The sequence below is a fragment of the Cnephaeus nilssonii genome, assembly GCF_951640355.1.
Source record: "Cnephaeus nilssonii genome assembly, chromosome: 14".
NCBI classification, from domain to species: domain Eukaryota; kingdom Metazoa; phylum Chordata; class Mammalia; order Chiroptera; family Vespertilionidae; genus Cnephaeus; species Cnephaeus nilssonii.
This window is the reverse complement of record NC_137085.1, coordinates 6,063,738-6,088,693: the sequence shown is the minus strand read 5'-3', so window position 1 is coordinate 6,088,693 and position 24,956 is coordinate 6,063,738. Positions and strand designations below refer to the sequence as shown.

Here is a 24,956-nt window from a genome sequence, read left to right as displayed (position 1 = left end):
TTCCTGGCATCTCTCTTTTCTCAGATTCTCACCCTTTCAGCCTACAGCAGGCCTGTTCACAGTTGGGAGAGTCGGCTTTGGCATTGGACAGCCCCAGGTCACACTCTGGCTTTGCCCCTCCGGACTTGGGCAACTTCCTTAAACTCTTCCCTCTCGGTTTCCTCACCTCTGAAGCAAACATATTCATAGCTTTACTCTCACAGAGCTTAGTGAGAATTGAATGAGTGACTGGTAGAGACAGATCCAAATGCACAGAGTGTGATGCCTGCCACGGGAAAACCCTGTGCGACCTCATTGTTATTAATAATGAAAACTACACTTGCTTCATTCTGATCACTGGGGAGATTAAAAGTGTAATGAATGATTGTTCAGAAAGACTTTGCAGCTTTGAATGCAGCTAGATCAGCGTAATCTAAGTAAATTATGTAGCTGAAGGTAGGTGAGAAGTGTTCCATACCAACAGAATAGTGAACTCCTCAGCACTGGAAGCATCCACGCAGGAGTCCATGCCTAACTAAAGTGACAGCCCGGGCCGAGTGTCCATTAGCTCGTTAGTCATCCTGGCAGCCCACGGAGATTAGGACAACAGCGCGGGCTCCCTTCCCAGAATGGAAGGTAGATTTAGTCTTCTAAGGTCTCTTTTACCCTTGAAATTCCAGGTCTTGAGGTCATCTGATTCCACTTTGGAGATCCTATCCCATCCCCACCCTGCCCCGCCCAGCTCACCTGCCCTCAGCCTTCCCCACCTGATGCGCTTCAATCTAAGGAACCATGCCGAAATCTTTCCCACAGGTGTTGATTGTCCACACGAATCACCTCACTTCCTTGCTTCCGAAATCCTGCAGCCTCCTAAGTCTTATAACCATCAAGGTAACGGGGCCCTTCTCCCAGGCATCAGGCTAGAACCACTATCGATGTTTTATTGCATGTCTAGTAACCTGGAGTTCCAGGTGGCAGCCACGCGTCCCTTGTTCGAGTTTATGCCAGCCAGGCCCAATGTAGTATTCACTCTGGCGTTTGATCAGCATGGTTTACTGGGCACCTTCCACGTGCTGGGTGTGGGGTGGGGTTACCCAGAGAACCAGCCACAGGCCCTGCCCTCGGGGAACTTGCCTGCTGGGTGGAAAGACAAACCACAGACTCATAGCAAGCGAACTAGCAGAAAGCAGGGAGACTGCTGGTCCCAGGCCATTGGCACAGGACGATGCCAGGCATCATGTGGTCAGTGTGTGAAAGCCTGGTGGCCTGGGCGATCCCTCCTGACGGTCAGCACAGGAGTGGGATGTGGTACTCACACAGTACATGAGGTGTGGCTGCAGGATTGACTGTGGGTATACACACCAGGAGAAGACCGGCAGCCCAGGCACCCAGGTGTCTTTATGGTTAACTCTGGTGTGCAGTCCGGGGTAGTTTCTGCTTCTCTTCATTGTCCAACGCAGTTATAGTCAGAAAGGGATAACATTAAATTTTTATGTTTATGTGTACTTACATTTCATATGTATTTCATATATATGTATAGTATATATACATATGCATGCATACTGGTATATGTATCTTTTATACTCATTTTCATTGTTAAAAAAATTAACAAATGCAGGTAGGCAGAAAATGAGGAAAAACATATTATTTCATACTCCAGAGAACCAACACTCAATATTTTATTGCATGTTTAGTAGTCACTTTCTTTGCAAATATATATTTATACTATGAAGATTTTTTTCTCTTTAACATATAAATGTCTTTGCATACTTTTTTCACTCAATAGTAAAAATGAATATTTGACGGATGAAAGGATGAAAGGGGATAATACTTTGGAAGCAGAAATGAGGTGGAATGATTGCTTAGTTGGAGAGGAGAGGCTGGGCGCTGCTCCAACAGCCGCTCGCCTCTCGGACCTGAGATGGGAGGGGTGGCCTCCGTTGGTCACTGTCAGGTGCTGAGCCTGTCTTCCTTCCGCAGGTTCTGGATCTTCATGAGAACCAGCTGACGGCCCTTCCTGAGGATATAGGGCAGCTGACGGCCCTCCAAGTAAGGCCACAGAAACAGAAAACCCACCTCTGATGCCGAGGTGATCAATTGCAGCGCCACAGGCGGCACTCGGGCCATCCCCTGCCCCTTTGCTGTTAAGACCCCAGGAGGCCCTCGCTGTTGCAATCTGGGCTGTGGGCATCCCCCACCATGTTTTGGGGCTTGTTCTTTTGGGGATTTCATCATGAGCTTCCACAACTTTGCAGAAAAAGAGGGCCTGTCGCGTGCACCTTTTAAAATGCTGAGCTCAGCACTGACTCCGCCTCCGTTCCAGTCACTGTCAGTAGCCCTCCACGTGTTGAGTGCTCGCTGCGTCCAGCACAGCTGAGCATTTCCCTGTGTTGTCCATCAGTCAGCCTCCCTGTGAGGCAGGTGTTGACTGATCCCATTTTACAGAGGAAGAAGCGGCTTCCTTCCCACTCAGATTAACATGCCTTCTCTGCAGTGAGCCCAGTCAGACCCTGTGTGAGGGGTCCATGTCTGCAGCCTCCTCGCGGCTGCCTCCCCTTCGTTCCCTGCCGTCAGCTTCTGACACCCTCTGGCCTTCTGCGCCCACCTCTCCACAGGGCTTTTCCTTCTGCCTGAGCGGCTCATGCTCTCAGCCCTCCCACCCCCCGTGTCCCTGAGGGTCCTCCCTCACCTCCCATCTAAGTAGATCTACTTTAATCGCCTCTCTGCCAAGCCCAGATTATTTCCCCGAGAGCGCCAATTGCAGTATAATTACTGATTATGTGTCTATTGGCTTGACCGTCTCCTCTACTAAAATGTAATCCTGTGGGGGCCACGCCCTCACCTCCCCACTTGAATGAACAACCCTATGATGTGGGTGATGCCACCGCATTTTACAGAAGAGAGAACTGTCCAGAGAGATGACTATAACTTGCCCAAAGTCACACAGAGAACACGTGGCAGAACAGAAGTAATTGCCACCACTTAGAGCCACGGTGAATGCCTTGGTGTAGGGTCTTTGGGGACATTTTTAGTATGTTTGTTTTTATAGAATTGCTGCATTCACTCTTTTGTAACTTTTGGATACTGGACACTAACTCATAACCATCCTTTGGTTCATCAAATATTCATCTTCCACATTATTTTCAATAGAGGCTTAGCTTTCCATGGTATCTATGTTTAATGGCTACTTAGTGTGTCTTCCTGTTGGCCTTGCTCACCTCAGTAATGCATCCCGGAGGAAGCATGGCCTTCGGAATCCAACCAACCAGGTTCCGACTTGGCCAGCAGCTGCAGCCTTGGAGGCTGGGCAGACCCTACTGCTTGATGCAGCTCAGCTTCCTTTCCTGACCCTGGGGTAATGAGAGCCTTCTCACCAGCTGCCTCACCCGGATCCCTGAGCCTCTCAGTCCTCTCCTCCCTCCCTTCCTGATGGTGGGACTGTGGCTGTGCATTTTGTGGTCTGTGTAAATGATGGAACCTCAGCCAGAACTGGGTTCAGGGTCTGGCTTTGCTCTCTTGGGCACATGGATTCGCTGGTCCGAGCCTCAGTTTTCTCGTCTCTCAATTGGGATCATAATCACAAGGCTGTTGGGAGAAGGTAAAGGTGTGTGTGGTGCCCACATGATTCCTGGCCCAAAGCAGGGGTGTCACTATTGTCCGTACGTGAGATCTCATCATTTTTTCACAATTATTTTTTTTAATTTTTTATTTATTGATTTTTAGAGAGAGAAAAACACCAATTTGTTGGTCCTCTTATCCATGCATCCACTGGTTGATTCTTGTATGTGCCCTAACTGGCGATCGAACCCACAATCTTGGTGCAATCGGGATGATGCTTCAACCAACTGAACTACCCGGCCACGGTGGGTCTCATCGTTTTTTCCTTTCTTAGGTATTGAACCTGGAAAGGAATCAACTGACGTATCTCCCACGTTCCATTGGGAACCTGACCCAGCTCCAGACCCTCAATGTGAAAGGTAGGAGCCAAGAAGCCCTGTCCATGTGACCCTCAGTCAGCTCTGTCCCAGCCAGCAGCCTCCTGGAGCCTTTGAGCATGAGGGCAGCCAGTCCGAGATGTCACTGGACACTGGACGGACATCCTGCTAGGTCGGTCTGTCTCCAGGGTAACCATAGATGGGACCTTATGGGAGGAGGACAGACAGCATTGACAGACAGGCCTCTGAGACACACACTTGTATTGATAACAATGAATATGGTGGTGAGAGTAGTGGACTGAGTGAGAGCGAGTCAGGAGCCCCGGGAACGGTGCTGAGTAGTGTTTCACACTCAGTGAGCAGCGCTTCCACGTTCGGAGGTGCAGGGAGCCTCAGGACCAGTCCGCGAGGTCTGGAGAGGGAGGAGGTATTATCCCCAAGTTACAGATGAAGCAAGTGAGGCTCAGAGATCGGGGGCTTGCTCAAGACCACCCAGTGTGATAATGACAGAACCAAGATTCCGACGCGTCAGTGGAGTGCCTGCCCAGTCCTTTCCTTTCTCCTGCTGTAAGCACTCTCTGCACGGAATGCCTCAGTCTACCTGAATGTGGCATGAATAACGATAAAAATAATGGCGCCCCATTTACTGATCCCTTACTATGTGATAGGCATGTGCCGAGGACCTCACATGCATAATCTCATGGAATCCCTCAATATTCCTACGAGGCCAAATGGTATTACAATCCCATTTTACAGATGAGAAGACTGTGCCCCAGGAAGGTAGAGCTGGTTTTCCAAAGTCACCCAGCTAGTAAGTTGTGCAGTGGGAACTTGAGCCCAGGTCGCTGAAACCCCACCGTCATGTTCTTCCTCACAGAGTCTCAGTCAGAGTCAGAGTGAGGCAACCCCTCCCCCCGAGTCCTGGTGGGTGTCAGCCAGGAAGCTGGTGAAGGGGTTTTGGGGTGTTGAGCTGTGCCATTGGGATCTCTCCAGACAACAAGCTGAAGGAGCTTCCAGACACCTTGGGGGAACTTCGGAGCCTACGCACTCTTGACATCCGGGACAATGAGCTGCAGAGGCTGCCGCAGATGCTGGCACACGTGCGGACCCTGGAGGTGAGTGGAGCCGTTCCTCCCTGGGGTCCTCCTGCCGCCCACGGTGCTGAGGACCCGTCCTGGTCACAGGGTGCTGGGGTCACAGAGATCTCAACACGTGGTCCTTGGGAGTGACCAGTGTGTGAACAGTTGTAATTACGTGGCTTTGCTGTCATGATGGTGGCATAGGAACCTATTTCTGAAGTGAAGAGATAACATCAAATCCTGATGGGGTTAACACTGTGAAAGAGGTGATATTTGAGCCAGACCGTGAAAGAGAAAGAAGCTCTGAGGATGTAGACAAGGGTAGCAGGAGCATCCCAGGTACTTACTAAGGCTCAGCACTTGACCTGCATTCGCTCTCTGAATCCTCACAGAAACCCTGTTGTGTCCCTTTGCAGATGAAGAGCCTGAGGCCTGGACCATTTAAGGAGCTTGCCCAAGGGCCACACAATAAATAGTAATAAATAGCAGAGATGGTATCAAACCCAGGCAGTCTGAATCCAGGGCCTGGTTCCGCCCCTGGTGCAGGCACTTCTCCATTCACAATGACACTCACCTGACAGGCACCCCAGACTCCTCTGATCGTCTGTCAGTGAACTGGCTCGCAAGCCAGACTGCTGACCAGTGGCATCTGGGTGAGGAGCACGGAGACAGTAAAGGGAGGTGACTGACCCAGGGGCTGGTCCCCGCTGCCATGGTGGACAGCCTAAGGAAGGACAGGATGGGCAGGCTGCTTGCCCTGTGCAGGCTGGAGAAATGGCCAGCACGCAGGCATTTATTCTCTGTGCTTCCAGCAATGCCATCATTCAGTGACGGCAGTCCAAACTGGTAGCCACTAACCACGTGTGGCTGGTATGACCAAGGAACCACATGCTTCATTTTATTGAATTTTATTCATCTATATTTAAATAGCTACCTGTGCTCAGTTGCCACCTTATCAGACAGCACAGCTCAGAGCAGTGTTCCTGATTCTAAAGCCATTCTAAGACAGTAAGAGCTCTGTGGTTTGTTTTATAGCGATTCTTTAAACAAAAATCTTTTGGGCTTCTTGGTGGCACCTTGGACAAACCTGTTTTCAGGATGAGACAACAATAGCAACCATTCTTAGTTGAGGCCAAAGTCTTTTTCACGTGTTATCTCCTATTACCCACCTAACAGCCTGCCAGGGGGGTGATATTGTGCCTATTAAGTCTGAGGGACCTTCGGCTCCAGGGAGGTCACATGGCCTGTTTCAGGACACACAGCTGGCCCCCGGCGAGCTGGAGTCTAAAACCAGGGCTGTGTGACTCGGTGCTGTCCAATCGCTGCTCCTCCTGCCGATGACGGAAATGTTCCATAGTCTGTGCTGTCCAGTACAGTAGCTGCTGGCCACCTGTGGCTATAGAGCACTGAACATGTGGCTGGTGCAACTGGGGAACTGAGCTTGAAATTCTCTTTAATTTTAATCAGTTGGCCCTGGCCAAGTAGTTCAGTTGGTTAGAGCATTGTCCCAATACGCCAAGGTTGTGGGTTTGATCCCCAGTCAGGGCACAATTTAAAAATTTTTTTTCCCCAAAACATATATTTTTAGTTGATTTCAGAGAGGAAGGGAGAGGGAGAGAGAGATAGAAGCATCAATGATGAGAATCATTGATCTGCTGCCTCCTGCACGCACCCCAGTGGGGATCAAACCTGCAACCTGAGCATGTGCCCTGACCAGGAATTGAACCATGACCTCCTGGTTCATAGACCCACAGAGTCACACCGGCCAGCTAAAAAAATTGTACCTATTAAAATTTAAACATAAATGGCCACACGTGGCTTGTGGCCACACATGGCTCATGGCCACTTGGAGGCTGATATATACCGCTCCAAATTTTTTTTCTATAAATATACTAATCTGAGACTATAGAGTATTTTTTTTTTTTTACAAAAATGGAATCTTATTCTCTATGCTGTCCTATAACTTTCTTTGTTTTGCTCATTCATGTATTTATCCAAAAACATGAATTGAGTGCGTACTGCGTGCTAGTCACTGTTCTAGGAGCTGGGACTACAGATGGAACGAGGCAGGTGAGCTCTCCCTGCTAGGCAGAGGAGATAGTGAGCACGTATTCATAACTGCACCCAGTGGTTTTTCATTGTGTTGAGCAGTGGCGTGAACGACATATAAAAGGGTTCCCTTGTGTCTGCAGACTCTAAGCCTGGATGCCTCGTCCATGGTCTTCCCGCCGCCGGAGGTGTGTGGCGCAGGCACGGAGGCCATCCAGCAGTTCCTCTGCAAAGGTAAGGCCAGGCAGCCTCCTCCTCCACTCAGTGAGCACCCGTGGCCCTGGCAGCTGCCCTGTGCCAGCCCAGGTTGGAGAGGCGACAGAAACCAAGGAGGTCACAGTCTGGCAGGAGAGACGGGCCAAACATCACACAAGGAAGTAGCGACCGGCCAACTGATGGACTGGTAGCTATGATGTGCACTGACCACCAGGGGGCAGACGCTCAATGCAGGAGCAGAAACCACAGGCATGGAAACATGGAACAGACTGATGAATCTCAGAGGGAGGAGGGGAGGGGAGAGGGCAGGAAGAGATTAACCAAAGATCTTATATGCATACTAGAGGCCCGGTGCACGGATTTGTGCACCAGTGGGGTCCCTCGGCCTGGCCTATGCCCTCTCGCAATCCGGAACCCCTCAGGGGATGTCAGAGAGCCAGTTTCAGTCCGATCCCCGCAGGCCAGGTCAAGAGACCCCACCGGTGCATGAATCTGTGCACTGGGCCTCTAGTAATTACATATTGTGGTTATGAGAGTACAATGGTCAGGTGTCAGGTTTAGGGGCCTCAGTGAAACCTGAGGGATGATTAGGACTTAGACCAGAGTGAAGGGTGTTCCTGGCAGACAGGTGCATGTTGAAGAGCCATGGAGGGAAGGCTGGGATCGAGCCCACCACCTGGGCATACGCCCTGATCAGAAATGGAACCATGACCTCCTGGTTCATAGGTTGATGCTCAACCACTGAGCCACTCCAGCCAGGCTCTGCCTCATTTTAAATTGCTGTAGAGCATTTCACATGGTGGAGCCCTTGTTGTGAACTTGCAAGTTATTTCCAGTATTCCGCTCCCAGGAAAACTAACCCATACCCCCTGGCACTGCATGAGGTTCCTCTAGGGCAGGCACCAGTGGGGTTGGCACAGGGTGGGGACAGGAACTCCACATTGCCCTCTGAACAGGTTACCCGAGGTTACATTCCTGTGAGGAGTATCTGCACCACCCAGTTTTAGTATTTCTTGTGAACTGCCTACTTATATCCTTGGGGGGAGGGTAACTTTGACTACATTGAAATCTAAAACTATCTCAAAAGGATAGGATACCATCATCAAAGCTAAAAAGAAAAGTTGCCACCTGGAAGAAAATAGTGGCAGCATATAGGCCCAAGGTTATTAGCTATAATACATAAAGAGCACCTACAAATCAGCAAAAATAGGGCAAACAACCAAATAAAAACGGATAAATTATGCAGTAGAAAACTGCAGGGCCAGAGAAGGCAAGCGTCTTGCCCAAGGTCTCATACACGGGAAATCATGGGTGCAGCTGGGTTTTGAACTCAGCCTTCAACTCCTCCTCTCAGGCTTCCTTTTCATCTTATTTCTGCTTGGATGTAAAGAGGCGGGTGGTGGTTCTGTGTCTGTACCAGCTGAAGGTTACTGAGCACTGGCCACAGTCTGGGCCAGGCGTTAGGACTGGTGAGCATCATGAGGGCCCAGTCCAGGGCAGAGGAGCAGTGGCCTGACGTGGGGGTGGGACAGGATGCCGAGGAGGAAGGAGGAAGGCAGAGGCAGCGGGCGCTGACCGCTCCGGTAGCTGGGCTGCCTCCTCCCTCCTGGTCAGCTGTGTCATCTCTTGCAGAGTCAGGGCTGGAATACTACCCCCCTTCTCAGTACCTGCTGCCAGTCCTGGAGCAAGATGGAGCCCAGAACTCCCAGGACAGCCCTGACGGGCCCGCGGACAGACTCTCCAGGGAGGAGGTGGAGTGGCAGGTAAGGTGCGCCTGCCCGCTGGCACCTGGAGAGAGGGCCCTGGTTACTGGGGGATGCTCAGAGCTGCGGCCCATAGACTCCTCCATCAGACTAAAATTCGCCTCCATCAGACCGACTGCTTGGCTAGATGGCTTTCACGAGCCCAACCACAGCCCCTGTCCGCACCAGCTCACCAAGCGTCAGCCGCACCGTGCCCCGCTCTGCCGGTCCCTCTGTCTGGACCTCTCCCCACTCACCCTCCCCTGCTCACTCAGTCAGATCCTTCATTCTCTGTTTAAACATCACAGCCTCTGAGGAGCCCTCCCCACAAGCAGGCCAGCCCCCTGTCAGTGTTCTCAGAGGGCCCGTCCATCTGTTTCTTGGGAGCACTTACCGCAGCTCTAAGTTAAATGAAGAACTGCATGGGGAGAGTTTGTTTCATGTCCGTCTGTCCTGCTGATGGAGCTTCGTGAGAGTGGCGACCAAGTCTGTAGTGTTTATTGTCTCTCTCAGCCAATCCTTCTTGCCTCAGTGCCACTCACCGTACAGGACACCTTCACGCTCTCAGTTTTGTGAAGGAGTCAGACAGGCACACGTGTCAGCACCAGCAGCAGGGCGCTCTCCCAGGTCCCTGTCACAGGCCCACATATGAATACAGACGCCCCTCGGAGAGACTGTGGGTTCGGTTCCAGGAACCGAAATAAAACGGAGATCGCAGCCGAGATATTGCTGCGCCACAGTTCACTGAAGAAATCATCTGTTAATGGGCGTTTGCGTTGTTCCCAGGGCGTTCACTCTTTGCACACTCCAGCAGGAGTGTGTGCAGCATCTGTGTGTTGGGGAGTGCGGTGGGCGAGAGCTGGGTGCTGCCACTGTGTGTGCAGACATCCAAGGGCTCAGATATCCCAGTCTTGGTCTTCTTTTCTGAGCACCAGGCCTTCTCAGAGCTGCATCTGTCTTGAAAACCTTCCTATGGTGTGCTGCGCCCCTGGTTCTCAACCTTGGTGTCCCCTAGAACCACCCACCCCTCATCCTCACCCACCCCACCCTTCTGATGGGTACTCTGGGGTGGGCCAGGGAATCTGGATGGTGCCAGGCTGCCCACCTGCTCTGACCACTGTATTTTTCCCCCAGAACAGGTTCTCAGACTATGAGAAGAGGAAGGTAAGAAAGTGCCTTTTACTCTCTGTCACTTTTCTCCTCATTAAAGATCTCAATAATTATAAAGACCCGAGGAAACAAGTCCTTCCTGCCTCTAAATTAGAGGGTAAAGCAGTGCTTTCCGCACAGCTTTGGTAGGTGGTAGAGTATCCCCACTTGACAGATGAGAAGACTGAGGCTCAGAGAGTTGGAGCTCAAGCTCCAAACCACTGGCCCCTGCCAGCAAACAGCCTATTCTAGTCAAGGGGGGCCCTGAGGGGTTACTCAGCATTACTACCTACAGCCTAAGCTATTCGGAGTTTCGGGGTGGGTTCCCATGTCCTAAATGCCCGCAGAGCCTGGGCCAGCAGGCACCAGCATCTCCATTCTTGCAGGAACGGAAGATGCTGGAGAAGCTGGAGTTTGAGCGGCGCCTGGAGCTCGGGCAGCGCGAGCACGCCCAGCTCCTCCAGCAGAGCCACAGCCAGAAGGACGAGATCCTCCAGTCCGTCAGGAAGGTTCGTGAGCGGCCAAGGGGGCCGGGTTCTGTCTTTGCTGGGGGGCCTTTACAGCACCTGGTCCAGCCTCCTTGTGTGCAAGGCCTAGCAAGGGGAGGACCCTGGTCCAAGGTCGCACGGAAAGGGCTGGCAGGATGGGACATTCCCCTAACCCCACTCTGGGGCCCCTCACTGCACTAAGGCTTCTGAAGGGGTCCCAGCTGCTCAGGGCCTCTGCCCGCCCTGCCGCAGGAGCAGTCCCGGCTGGACCACGGCCTCAGTGAGCACCGGCGCTACCTCGATGCGGAGCGTCAGCGGCTGCAGGAGCAGCTGAAGCAGACGGAGCAGAACATCTCCAGACGGATCCAGAAGCTTCTGCAGGACAATCAGAGGTCGGGCTCCCATCCGCCCAGACCTCTCACATGAAACCCTTGGAGGAGACAAAGAGGGGGTCCACTTCTCCCTCACAAGCTCTACCCCTCCCCCAGGTTCCTGTCATTGGCATCCAGTCTTGGTGCTGCATTTTGCACCAACTTAGAGAGGCTGATCGGACCCGCGTCTCCCAGTTGCCCATCCGTAAATGAGGCTTTCACAGGATAGTTGAGATCACATCTCCAATAGTTTGGGCTCCAGGTAACCTCTAGTGCTGAGGTCAACATTCACCCCCTGGGGAGCTCTGCTTTAACCCCTCCTGCCCAAGTAGGAGCTGCTGAGCGCAGGTCTTGACCGGACTTGGGAGAAAGGGGGCCGGACAGAGACCTCAGGGAGCCTGAGCAGTCTGGTTAGGGACCCTGTGGAGAGTCCAGAAACAGGTTTCCGCCACATCTCCTGTTGCTCCCGGGCTTCCTTTTGCTTTTCACGGGCTCCGCTGCCGGCCTGGGTCAGCCGCTCCACGTGCTCTCCCCACCGGGGTGTCCGGGAGAGCCACCATCCGCCCAGGGCTTCTTAAGTGCCACGCACTGCATGTCCATGTTCTCACTCACTCTTTACAAACACTCCATGAAGTGTTTTGTTTTGTTTTTAATATTGTTTCCGAGGCACAGATGGGGAACTGGGGCTTGCAGTGGTTAACTGGCCCGAGACCTCAGCCCTCCCCTGCCCCCCAGTCACTAAGCCCCCTCTGCACCCCCGGTGAGGTGAGGGGGTGGTTATGTGGGAATCAGGCCTGCTGGTGATGGCTTCAGGGACCTTTCGTGGGTTTCTCTACAGGCAAAAGAAAAGTTCCGAGATTTTGAAGTCACTGGAAAATGAAAGGTACGTTTCTGCTCTGGCGCTTTCTCAGCAGGGCCTTCCTTCTGGGGCGGGGGGCGGGGAAGGGGAGGGTGGCTTTGACTTTGGAGGTAGAATGTCTTATGATTCTCAAGGATTATGCCAGAAAGTTTTCCTAAAGCTATAAGGAGATTCAGCTCATTAGGAAACCTTATGAAAAAGAATCACTATCTGCAAGTTTGTTATAACACATTCCTGACAGAAATTTAGATGTGAATAAGAATGTATCCTATATAATAAAAGCCTAATATGCAAATCAACCGAATGGTGGAATGACCGGTGGAACGACGGGTTGCTATGACGCGCACTGACAACCAGGGGCAGATGCTCAATGCAGGAGCTGCCTTCGGCCCCCAGGCCCTAGGCCAGTGATGGGCAACCTTTTGAGCTTGGTGTGTCAAACTTCGCCAAAAAACTGAGCATAACTCGGGTAGTGTGTCACTTTGAGGAAAAAACTAACTCTAAGACTCTAGTCGCAAATGTTTCATCCTCAGGAGCAGCAAATGTTTCATCTTCGGCATGCGGCCGCATGTCATCAGAAATGGCTACGCGTGTCAGTGCTGACACGCGTGTCATAGGTTCGCCATCACTGCCCTAGGCCAACCAAGGCAGGTGCCAGCAAGGGCCCCCCTATTGCCCTGCCGGTCGCCCTGCAGAAGGAGACGACCGGTGGCAGTGGTGAGTGTCGGGGCTGGCTGGTGAGCGGGCTGGCGCCACCCGCCCCCCCATCACCCTGCCAGTTGCCTCCCGCAGAGAGAGGTGACAGGTGGTGGTGGCGGGGCAGGGCCAGCTGGTGAGTGGGCGGCGCCATCCCTCAGTCGCCCTGCCGGTCACCTCCAAGGTGGGTGCCAGCAGGGGCCCCCCCAATTGCCCCACCAGTCACCCCACAGATCGGCTCTGGTTGCTGGTGAGGCCTAGGGACCCTACCCGTGCATGAATTTCATGCACCGGATCTCTAGTATATTATGTTCAACTATATTCCTGGTATAAAAAAATTACCAAAAATCTACATTTCTGAGGGGAAAAAGAATTTGGTCACATGAATTATGTACAAAAGACTAATCTGTAGCTATTTAATATCATGTAGAAGAATATTCCTTATTAAAAGAAATACAGTATATTGCTAAGTGGAAAAGTAGGGTCTACAGTCTATATTTTTTTAAATAATTTTTAAATTTTAAATTACAGTTGACATATTTTTTAAAATATATTTTTATTGATTTCAGAGAGGAAGGGAGAGAGAGAGAGAAACATCAATGATGAGAGAGAATCATTGATCGGCTGCCTCTTGCACACCCCCTACTGGGGATTGAGCCTGCAACCCAGGTATGTGCCCTGACCAGGAATCGAACCATGACTTCCTGGTTCATAGGTCAGCGCGCAACTATTGAGGCACCCTGGCTTAGGTGACATACATTTTTATATTAGTTTCAGGTGTACACCCCAATGATTAGACATTATGTAACTTAGTAAGTGATCATCTGGATAAATCTCACACCCATTTGACACCATCCGCAGTTATTACAATGTTATTGACTGTATCGCCTGTGCTATATTTTACATCCCCATGACTGTTCTGTAACCAATTTGCACTTCTTAACCCCTCCCCTTTTCACCCATCCTCCCAGCTGGGCACCTATCGGGCAGTCGTCAAAATGCTCATTGTATCTAGAGTCCATTTCTGTTCTGCTTGTTTATTTTGTTTTTTAGATTCACTTGTTGATATGTATTTATTGCCATTTTATTGTTCATATTTTTATCTTTTTTTTCTATCATTTTTTTGAAGGCACTCTGTGTGTTTTTGTGCTCAGAAAGCAAAAAAACCTCTAGTATATTATGTTCAACTATATTCCTGGTATAAAAAAATTACCAAAAATCTACATTTTTGGAGGTTTACACTGAACATTTTTAAGAGGTGGGAATTGGAGGCAGTGATATTTTCGTTTTCTTTGTGTTTCCAGTATGTTCCAAATTTACTGCATTGAGGTACACCCCTATAGAAATGAGGAAAGGTGACAGCTGGGAGGGGCCACCTCCTCCCCTTCTCCAGGTATAATGGGATCCCTCCTGGTCCTCTGAGATCCCAAAATAGGAGCGAGGACTTTGCTGCTGTCCTTCGCCCATCCTAGGGAAGACCTCCGTAGGGACCTCCCTCCAGGTGGCACGGCAGCCCCGTCACCCCACCCACTGAAGCTGTGGTACTTGCGGGAGCCAGAGTGGTCAAGGCCAAGCTGAGCTGTGGGGGTGGCATCGTTTACTTGGCGCACACTCTCACCGCGGGGCCCGGGGTCCGCAGTGCACAGTGCGACTTCCCTGAGCAGCCTGCGGTCCTGGGCAGGGCAGAGGGGCTCAGATTATACACGCTTCTTCAGTGAAGTAGGACTTGCAGAAACATGACGGATTATCCCTGCAAGCTACTCTAACCTGTTTAGTGTGTGTGTGTGTGGCGGGGGGGGGGGCGGGGGGGGATGCACACACTTGTAGCATGCACATACATGCATGTAATTACCTCTTATATTTTCATTTAATTTTTATTTTGTTTTTTTATTACAGTTTGCATTCGACACTTTAATTTTCATTTATTGTCTCATGGATGTATTTCCATGCCAACAACCATATCGTAATAACTATAGGGTAGTCCTCTATATGATTATAACATAATTTATTTAATTAGCCCTCTGTTCATGGGAATTTGTTTCCGGTTTTTCATAATTACAAATACTGTTACAGTGAATATCTCCTAAGTATCCCTATATGCATTTACGTGAATATTTTTGAAGGAAATATTCAAAGGACATTGGATAGGTATTGCCAAATTGCCTTCCAGAAAACATTTTGCCAGTTTATACTCTTCTCACCCGTCTAGGAAAGTGCCCATTTCGCCACCTTCATTGCCAGCACCTATGGTTATCCGTTTCCCTAATCCCAACCGGTCTGCTCGTTGAAAAGATTTTACTTCTTCAGTTACCAGTGATGTTACGCATCTTCCCATGTGCTTATTGGTCACTTGTATTCAAGCATCAGTGAAATGGCTGTTTGTGTCCTTTGCCTATTTTTCTAAGGGGATGTCCACCTTTTTATACAGGAAACTCTAACTGTGAAGCTGAAGGTAAACAGGGCCCCGGGGAGAGGGGTGTGATGCAGCAGAGCACACCTAGGTTGGCACATCAAGGAGGACTTCCTGAAGGAGGTGCTGTTCTTCTGATGGGATTTCCTCTTGGAAATGTGATGTTTGCTGAATAAATGGGTGGATTGTGTTCTAGGATAAGAATGGAACAGTTGATGTCCATAACCCAGGAGGAGACAGAGAACCTGCGAAGACGTGAGATTGCCTGTGAGTCTCAGGGTGGGGAGTGAGAGGGGTCCTGGGAACGGAGCCTGGCTGTTTGGGGGGACAGGGGTAGACAGCCCTGTCTGTTGGTCACCTAGACAGGGTGCTGAGTGTTGACCCCTTGAGAGGGGAAGTATTCATGAGAAGTAAGAAGTGGTATATTTAGCGTGATAACATTTTAATTTTTTTGTGGTAAAATATATACAACATAAAAGTTACCATTTTAACCACTTTTAATTGTATAGCTCTGTAGTATTAAGTACATTAGAGTGCTGCCATTACCACCCCCATCTCCAGAACTCTTCATCTTGTAAGACTGAAACTGTACCCACTCAATAACAACTCATCATTTGCCCTCCCCTAGCCCCGGCACCCACCATCCTGCTCTCTTCTCTATGAGTCTGGTTACTCTAGGTGCCTCATATAAGTGGGATCATGGTATTTGTCTTTTTGTTGACTGGCTTCTGTCACTTAGCATGTCCTCAAGGTCTATTCATGTCGCAGCTTCCCTCTGGATTTCCTTCCTCTTTAAGGCTGAATAATATTGTGTGGATCTACCACATTTTGTTAATCTGTTCATCCGCCAGTGGGCATTGGGTTGTTCCCACCTGTTGGCTATTGTGAATAATGCTGCTGTGAATGTGGCCGCACACATACCTATTCAAGTCTCTGCTTTCAGTGTTTTAATTTTCATTTTTAAAAATCTACAAATATGCATGTACATTTCACTGGAAGAATACGTATCAAAAGTGATAATATCTCTGGGTGACAGGATAGGAGATTCTGTGTGTGTTGTTCAGTGTTTTACAATTAGTCGATCTTTCAAACTTAAGTTACTTTTATGGTTTAAAAATAAGATTTCTTTGAAGGGTGACCATCAGGTGGGTGACTAGGTGACCCCTCCGAGGCCGCCCCAGGCGGCCGCCCCTTCCTCAGCCTGTCCCCTGTCTCCCAGCCGCCATGCAGCAGATGCTGACCGAGAGCTGTAAGAACCGCTTCCTCCAGATGACCTACGAGTCTCAGAGGCAGAACTTGGTCCAGCAGGCCTGTTCCAGGTAAGGTAAGGAGAGGCATCCAGAGGAAGGGATTTGGGGGAGCAGGCTCTGGGCCCAGGGAGCCCCCTGCCCGGCCACCCCAGCCTCGGCCATGCTATCAAAAGCAGGTGGGGCTGGTCTCCATGACTTTTCTCGCTGGACCTCATGCCATGTGATACGGTGACAATACCTCATTTCCTTGTTCTTCACAGATACTGTGTTTTTTACAAATTAAAGGTTTGTGGCAACCATGCCTCCAGCAAGTCTGTTGGCACCATTTTTCCTAAAGGCTCAGATGGTTAGCATGTTTTAGCAAGAAAGAATTTTTTAATTCAAGTATGTACATTGTTTTTTGAAACATAATGCTATTGTATGCTTAATAGATTACAGTTATGCAAACATAACTCATATATATGCACCGGGAAACCCAAAGTTCTTGTGACTCATTTCTTTTTATTTATTTATTTTTTTTTTTTTATTGATCTCAGAGAGGAAGGGAGAGGGAGAGATAGATAGAAATATCAATGATGAGAGAGAATCATTGACCAGCTGCCTTCTGCACGCCCCTAACTGGGGGTTGAGCCCGCAACCTGAGCATGTTCCCTTGACTGGAATCGAACCTGGGACCCTTCAGTCCGCAGTCCGACACTCTATCCACTGAGCCAAACCAGCCAGGGCTCTTGTGACTCATTTCATTGCAGCATTTCCTTTATTGTGGTGGTCTGCAGCCAAACCTGCACCATCTCTGAGGTGCCTGTAATCACCACCACATCTCACGCCCTCCTGTGTGCCAGGCTCTCGGCCACGTGACATGCATTAGCTTATGGGATGTCCAAGGGACTCTACTGTTACTAGCCCCACTTTACAATCTCAACTCGGGCTCAGGGATGCCATGTGACACACCCAAGGAAACACAACTAGCAGCTGGCAGAGCCAGGATTCAAACCCAGGCAGAGTGGTGCACTCATCATCCGCAGAGGTCAGGGTCGGGGATGCACTGGGGGGACGGTGATGGGGTTGCCTTCGTGCTGACAGCCACTCTGGGTCTGACTCTCCAAGTTCCCCATGGCTCTGTGGGTGTGTCTGTTGGGGGAGGCACAGGGGTCTGGCAGAGCCAGGTGAGAAAAGCCCAGTCGATGCTCAGGAGCCCCAGGCGGGGACAGGCAGTAGCCCTGACTGCCCTGTGCGTCTCCTCCCATCCAGGGGCGCAGCTGCCAGCCTCCCCTGCGTCCTCAGGTGCAGACTCCCGCCCTCTTTCCTGGTGTATGACGTTGTGCTTAGGAGCACGGCACTTCTATTAGTAACTGTGATGTCTTGGGCACGTTGCTTTTCCTTTCTGAGTCCCAATTTTCATATCAGAAAAAAGGGGATGAAGCATTACCTTCCCCTACATGGCTGGAGCCTTTAATGAGCATAACGTATGCCACATAGGGTTCAATAAATAACAGCAGTTGTTATGAACAAACAAACTCAAAGCCAAGACGTACCCAAATATGGACATACATGAGGTTGCAAGTTTGGATTTTTGTGCCAAAATCACTAGACTTGTTCTGGGAGCTGAGAGCAGACGCACTGCCAGGCCGAGAAACGCCGGTGTGGGGAGTGCAGATGCTAGTGCGGAGGAAGGACAGCTTCCTCAGGGCCTGAGCGGCTCACCTGGGAGGCGGTATTCCGGCAGAGGGGTGGGTGTCTCCCCGCTCCCAGACACAGACTCTGTCACCTCCTTCCAGGCCATGGGATTCAGACAAACTCTGTGCCTGCCAAGCCTGGAGCATGACCCCCAGCAGGCTCTCCATAAGTATTGCTGAATGAATAAGTGGTTTATCTTGATCTCCTCCAAGGTGCCTGGCATATAGTAGGTGCTCAGAAAATGTTGAGGGAGTAAATGAATGTGCTGTCTTTGTGGCAGCATGGCTGAAATGGATGAGCGGTTCCAGCAGATTCTGTCGTGGCAGCAGATGGATCAGAACAAAGCCATCAGCCAGATCCTGCAGGAGGTAAGCCCTTGCCCAGGATGGGGGGGGGGGGTGCATGAAGGGCACGCTGGGGCAGAACCCTGCATGGAGCCCTGTCTCAGATAGCGTGTGAGACCCCACATGCTTAGTGCATTTAGTACAAACCATCAGGAAGAGAGGGGCAGGGAGAGGCCTCTGGGTGGTGATCTGGTCACTGAAATCCAGAGAAGCACCCCCTTTCCCTGGTTGGCACCCACTCCCTGTGCTGTGGGGGCCCCATCATGAGGACTGAAAGGGCAGGGAGTGGGGGGGTGATAACCACTCTGCAATCACACCTCGGAGGAGAAGCCCACAGAGCGCAGCAGGACCTGGGCTCACCTCCGATCCCGCCGCACCATCCACTCGACTGTGGTCTGCCGCCCACTGGGAAGCAAGGCAGGCCCTGCTCAGCAGCCTGTCTCGTTGCAGAGCGCCATGCAGAAGGCTGCATTTGAGGCTCTCCAGGTGAAGAAAGACCTGATGCATCGGCAGATCAGGAACCAGGTGAGTGGGGGTCGTGGACCCCCTTCTAGACCTGTCTGTCAGCCTTCAGAGACATGCAGAGGTGGCTGGACAGGCCACGGTTAAGGTGGAGTCCTGGCTCCTTCACAGGCAGCTCAGCAGGAGGCCTTCCGCAGAAGCTCCCTTTCCGCCCAGAACCTCGGTCAGGGGCTGTTGGGAGGTGCCCGAGGCAGCACTGTGGGTGCCCAGGGCTGAGGGGAAGGGCAGCCTCTGTGCTGAGCACTCCGCAGGCAGCCGGCTCAAGCCCCAGTGACCCCATCAGCTCTGAACTGGGACAGATGGATTTCCCACCTGAGGGAGCAGGGAGGGCCTGACGTCAGCTGGGCCTCTGGGCTGTCTGGCTCTGGGCTTCCCGAGGGTGAGGTGTGCTCTGTGGGCTGGAGATGAAGTGAGCTTTCAGGCTGTGGGAACGCTCATCGCATCGTACTCAACACTCTTTGAATTTCACATTTTGCATGTTTTTTTTTCCTTTTTATTCTTTTCTTTTTTGGCCAAAACCAGCTTACCTTTTTATTTCCCTCTTTAATTTCAATCCCACATAGCCGGACATGAAGCTCATTCCTCTGACCAGGGGTTAGTGGGGACCTAGGAACTTAGGGACAAGGGTCATAGGGTCAGAGGCACAGGCTGTGGGGTCTGACCCCCAGGGTTAAAAGTCCCCAGTCACACCCTGGGGTGTGCAGTGACCCCTAGATATTCTCACTGTGAGTGGTTTTGACCCACCAGGCCAGCTGTTCCCCTTTAGACCCTGAGAAGGCACATCCAGGGAAAGGGCTCACTCACGTACCTGCTCTGTGTCATTAGGCAAGTTACTTAACCTCTCTGAGCCTCAGTTTCCTTGTGTGTAAAATGGAGGCAATAAAACCTCCTAATAGCCAGAGGAGAATTGACAAACGGATACATATAAAGTGCCCAGCACAGGCCTAGCATGCAGAATCCTCAGTAAATATCATCTAATACTCCTATTATTATTATTCAGTCACTTCCATGACCCTCTGCTCCTGTCTGGGACAGCTCTGCAGAGGAAGCAAGAGAATTGGTCAACAGTATTGACCAGGAAGGCATGTCCACACCCCTGCCCAAAGCACTCAGAAAAGATTCTAGAGAGGCCCAGAAAAGATTCTCAGACCCCATTTGGCCATCAGGTAGCAGTGGCACAGAACTGAACTATGGTTAATGTAAATAAAAGAAAACCCTGTCTCATCTTCTGTTTAGATTAAGTTAATAGAAACTGAGTTATTGCAGCTGACACAGCTGGAGTTAAAGAGGAAATCCCTGGACACAGAGGCACTACAGGTATGTAGGGCTCCCTGGCCTGCCCGGTCCCTCCCCTGCGCCCCGTGAAACCCCCACCTGGTGCCCCACCGCCTCTCCAGCAAGCCGGACAGGTCTCCTCCGTGGCTGTGACCTTGGAGGGTGCCCCAATCCCAGAAGGCTGATGGGAGCACAGGCCAAGCCTAGGGGTCGGGTCAGCCTGTTGCCAGGCAGGAGGGTCAGAGGAAGGAGGGTTTCATTGCCAAGGCTCACCCAGGTGACATCTCCATCTCCACGTTTTCTTTGTTTTGGAGCGGGGTTGCTGCTGAGCTCCCTGTCTCTTTAAGCCATGCTTCTGGGGCGCTGGTTCGACTCACGGGCTGACATCCTCTGAGGAAGGAGCTTTCTTGGTGTCGCAGGGGTGTCTGGAGGAGAGGGCCCAGCCGTTGCTGCGTCGCTCCCTGCAGGCAGCTTCTCTGCGACCTCGGCCTGCTGTCCTGCTCACAGAGAAGGGGCCACAGGGACTGGCCGGCGGCATCTGGACTGCAAGGCTGGGACCTGGGTTCTGTCCAGCGCAGTCCCAGTCCCGCTGTGTGACCTGGGTGGGAGGGAGAGGGGCGGTCCTTTCCCTTCTCTGCACCTCAGTCTGTCTGGTGGTCCACAGAGGGGCGTGTCGGTGGTGTGTGAGGACGTGTGCCCCATCCCAGGCCTTGAGCAGAGCCGTCTGTTCTCGGGGGCCGTCTGAGGTTGTCTCATGGGCTTCTCCGTGCAGGGAAAGAACACCAGGGTCTGGAGTCCTGGTCTGAGGTCTGCCACGGATGTGCTGTGTGACCTCAGGCAGGTCACTTCCCCTCCCTGGGCCTCCAGCTCTCCCCTCCATACAAGGGAAGTAATCTTCCGGCCCAGCCTGTGTCAGGGCCACGAGGGAGGGTGAGCTGCAAAGGGAAAGTGCAGTGTGAGCCGGAAGGGGTGTTCAGAGAGGAGGGGCTGAGCTCTCAGAGCAGGTGCCCTTGTCTCATGCCCGTTAGAGCTTGCGGGCTCCCATTTTTGGGATCTCCATGGGATATCCAAGGAAAGAGATGAGTGGAACATGGCCACAAGCGAGGGCTCTGCTCCAGTTTGCATGCACATCCATCCCTGTAGAGCCTTCCAGACTTGGGGTGACGGGGTGACACAGCCCTCCCTGCCACGCACCTCCCCCACGCGCTGTGGGGTCAGAGAGGAGGTCAGGTACCCATGGCTTGTCATTTCCTTTGTTTGCTGTTTCTTACCACTCCACCGACATCAGTCACGAGATTCCATGCCTGGCCTTAGCCCCACAGGGGAGGGAGGTGCAGGCTTAGGAGCAGGTGGGGAGGGGATGCCCGGCAGAGGGGCCCCTCGGCTCTGCCCCCTAATTCTCAGCCTGAGATCGTGGGCAGAGACTTGAACTGAGTCAGCCCTCCATGAGCCCCCGGCTGGCAGCTGAGAACTCAGTGTGGGGGATCCCGCCACGGTGCCCTGGGACTTGTGGCGCCAGGGCTGCGGGGAGCTTCCAGCGGCACTGGGTGTGGTCTTGTGTTGCAGGAGATGATCGCAGAGCAGCGCTGGGCCCTCAGCTCCCTGCTCCAGCAGCTGCTCAAAGAGAAGACGCAGCGCGAGGAGGAGCTCCGGGCAATCCTGGTGCGTTGGGCTCCCGCGTCAGCACCGAACACGGGTTTGCTTGCCCTCCGCACGCTTGCCATTCTTAGAAACATTTCTGTTATTCAAATCATTCTTGTTCATCGTAGAAAAATGGAAGTGCAAAGGAAAAGAATCTCACTTCTGAGAGTTGTCTGTGGCTAACAGTTTGATGTGCATTTTTCAAATGTTGTGGTGCTTCTTTGTGGCTATGTGTGCACGTGCTTAAACGTAAAACAGTGCAGAACCCTGGGCGACCCGCTCGTTTTCACCCATTCTTCCCGTGTCACTGAAATACTCCTCTGCGTTCTTTTCATGGCTGCGTTTGGATAGGCCATCATTTGGCCTGTTGAGCTTTTAGATTGCTTCCTGTCCTTTACTTTCATAAGCAGTGCTCTCTGTCCGTCTTTGCAGCTAAGTATGTGAGAACAGCTGAACCCAGGAGAGGACTTGCTGTGTCCAGGGCAGGCCTTTAATAAGCCTTTGACAGGAATTACCCAGTTGTCCCCTGTTCCCACATGGGTTTCACGCTGGCACGTCATTAGGGTGGCAGAGCTGCATTTAGGTAGCAGCCAGGTCACGTCCTCCACATCCCAAGTGCACGTGAGTGGTGAGGACGGAGGCCAGCCCACCAGCTGGGGCTGGAGGGCCGGTGACTCCCCTGGTGTCGGTACTGCTCCAGGCACCCTCTGAGCTCCAAGAGCAGGCCCTGGGCAGGGTACAGAGGAGACTGAGACCAGCTCCAAAATTTCCGAGCCCGGCGCAAGCCCCAGTGCCAATCAGAAGGTGCCTTCCCTCCAGATGCCCAGCTGCATTGTGTACAAATTGTAGTAATGTGGGCATGGTGCAGGAGCAGCCATATACTTGGCCCTCGGTTCCTGCCCTCGAGGGGCGTCTAGGGACTCACTAGGGGAGGGAGCAGCACCTCAGCAGAACATGAAGTTCAGGGCCATAGGTTCCAGAAGAGAGGTACGGCCACAGCCCAGGCCAGGAGAGGGGAGCCAGCTAGGCAGGGCCCAGGAGTGACCACCAAAGGGCACTCAGGTCCCTAGGGGGACTGGGGAGGTGCCTGTGTTGAAACCCTGCTCCTATGTCACATCAGACCCCGTGTCCTGGATGGGCCGGCTCCACTGCTCAGACCCAGGCTCCAGAGCAGGACAGACCCAGTTCTGGATCGTGGCCCTGACACTGGGCAGCGCCTCGACCTTGGGCTGCTAATCACTCTGACGCTCAGCTTCCTCACTGGTGAAGCGCAGCCCATTTCAGCTGTGAGCATTAGTAAAAGGACGTCTCCTGCACAGCACAGTGGCACGCAGCGCTCTGAAAGGCAGCTGCCGCTCAGTGCCCTTTGTCACTGCTCTGTCCCCAGCACCTAGAACAGTGCCTGGCCCGGGCGGCTGTCAGGGAGTATTTGCTGGATGACGGGAGGAAGGAATCGTTCCAATAGCGTGTTCACGAGTCTCCAGCTTTGTCAGACCGCGAAGGCCACTCCAGAAGCTTGGACTCCTGTTTCCCTCCCTGCCTGGCACCGGAGGCCAGCCCGAGCTCTGGGAGAAGGAGGTGGCTGCCTGGCACTTTGCCATTCCCACAAGCAGATGAGAAAGTGCCCCTCCCAGACTAGTGGTGCACAAGCGAGTGCCAGGTGCCAGCAGCCCGGGGTCAGACCCCCCCCACCAGGTGTGTGTGGGAGACCCTTCTTGGCCTTAAGCTGGGGGTAATGATGCCCCCTGCCCTTCCTGTCTAGTTCACGTGCCGTGATGTAGTGGACAGGGACGCTGTGAGACACCAGGTGCCGTCCCCGCGCTCAGAGAGCACCATTCAGTCATCATCGTCATTGTTTTTACCGATTTGTAACTAACAGCATCCACTTCGTTCTGGCAGACGGAGTTAGAAGCCAAAAGTGAAACCAAGCAGGAGAATTACTGGCTGATTCAGTACCAACGGCTATTGAACCAGAAACCCTTGTCCTTGAAGCTGCAGGTAAGGCCTGGTGGCGCCGCCCGCACCGGGGGCCTCGGGGATACGCTGCTGCGTGACCTTTCCGGCTTCATTCCGTTCGTGCTTCTGGTGGCCAGACCCCGGGGCGCAGAAGTGAGAGGGAGGGTTCACTCCGGTGAGGAGCAGACAGCTGCTGGCGCTCTGTGCATGCCAGCGCAGGTGGCGACAGAGCTGTCGCCGGGCACCTGCGTGGACAAGCCGGATGTGGTCCTCTCTCCCTGTCTCTGTCTCCTCCCTCCCCCCCACAACACTTTTTTTTAATGTTAAATAAGAATGGAGTCTTTCTATACATACTATTTGGCAGCTTCTTTTTCCTCTTAGCCGTGATGGGCAGCTGTCCAGGCCTGGACATGTAGAGTCCGCATTGTTTCCCGACAGCTGCATACTGGGGAGCATGTGGATGGCCCTCGTTTATTTAAGCAGTGCCCTCCCAATGGTACTTCAGTTGCTTACTGTTTTCAAGTTCACAAAGAGAGCGACAGTGACATCCTGCACATCTATCTCTATGTGCTTACACATGCATTTTTGTAGGAAAAGTTCCAAGAATACATTTTACACTTCGGTTATATATATTCACACCCTTTGTTTGCTGCTGTAAATAATGGCTTCTTGCTTTTCTTCCCGTTCATGGTGCCTGCGCCTCTGCCGGTACAGGAAGAGGGCATGGAGCGCCCACTGGCGGCCCTGCTGGTGGAGCTGTCCGCCGAGCACTACCTGCCCATCTTTGCCCATCACCGCATCTCGCTGGACATGCTGAGCCGGATGAGCCCCGGGGACCTGGCCAAGGTGGGCAGCCTCTTGGGGGAGTTGGCGCAGCGCTGGCCACGGGCCCAACCTGGCCAAGGGTCGCTCGCTCTTCTTGCAGTTCTCGGTGAGGTCTGCTTGAGCCAATGTCCCAGGGCGCCCTGGCTGAAGGTGCCAGCAGCCAGGAGTGAGGCGGCCGCCGTGGCTCTGTGCTGTGTGGCCGGCTCCGGCCCAGCCCAGGCCACAGTCTGCTCTCCTTGGACTCCGCAGGTGGGAGTCTCAGAAGCTGGCCTGCAACACGAGATCCTGCGGCGGGCCCAGGAGTTGCTGGACGCAGCCAGGATCCAGCCAGGTACCGACACCAGACTTGCATGTGGACTGTGGTGGGGGGCAGTCATCTCTTTACTTTTCAGGTCGAGCCCTAAAGGCTGGACCTAGCCCCTGCCAGTCCTTAAGGTTCCTTCCTAAAGGAACAGGATTTACAAATGAGAAAAAAACGGGAGTTTCCTTGCAG

General features: G+C 52.3%; 1 protein-coding gene across 5 annotated transcripts in view; it reads left to right on the top strand.

Moving 5' to 3' along the window:
- Positions 1 to 24,956, top strand: part of LRSAM1 (leucine rich repeat and sterile alpha motif containing 1) — a 35,983-nt gene that overhangs the window by 3,741 nt on the left and 7,286 nt on the right. For 3 of the 5 annotated variants that reach the window (XM_079790618.1, XM_079790619.1, XM_079790620.1), the window contains 19 exons: positions 793 to 870; positions 1,960 to 2,028; positions 3,872 to 3,956; positions 4,908 to 5,029; positions 7,186 to 7,276; positions 8,891 to 9,021; positions 10,135 to 10,164; positions 10,536 to 10,658; positions 10,890 to 11,029; positions 11,847 to 11,891; positions 15,170 to 15,240; positions 16,193 to 16,292; positions 18,181 to 18,268; positions 18,695 to 18,769; positions 20,003 to 20,083; positions 21,608 to 21,703; positions 23,582 to 23,680; positions 24,353 to 24,484; positions 24,713 to 24,794. In XM_079790618.1, the coding sequence (XP_079646744.1) occupies positions 793 to 870; positions 1,960 to 2,028; positions 3,872 to 3,956; positions 4,908 to 5,029; positions 7,186 to 7,276; positions 8,891 to 9,021; positions 10,135 to 10,164; positions 10,536 to 10,658; positions 10,890 to 11,029; positions 11,847 to 11,891; positions 15,170 to 15,240; positions 16,193 to 16,292; positions 18,181 to 18,268; positions 18,695 to 18,769; positions 20,003 to 20,083; positions 21,608 to 21,703; positions 23,582 to 23,680; positions 24,353 to 24,484; positions 24,713 to 24,794 (1,738 nt within the window). Of the gene's footprint in view, positions 1 to 792; positions 871 to 1,959; positions 2,029 to 3,871; positions 3,957 to 4,907; positions 5,030 to 7,185; positions 7,277 to 8,890; positions 9,022 to 10,134; positions 10,165 to 10,535; positions 10,659 to 10,889; positions 11,030 to 11,846; positions 11,892 to 15,169; positions 15,241 to 16,192; positions 16,298 to 18,180; positions 18,269 to 18,694; positions 18,770 to 20,002; positions 20,084 to 20,813; positions 21,582 to 21,607; positions 21,704 to 23,581; positions 23,681 to 24,352; positions 24,485 to 24,712; positions 24,795 to 24,956 lie in introns of those variants that run through there. The other 2 variants (XM_079790621.1, XR_013814524.1) reach the window with 2 other exon arrangements.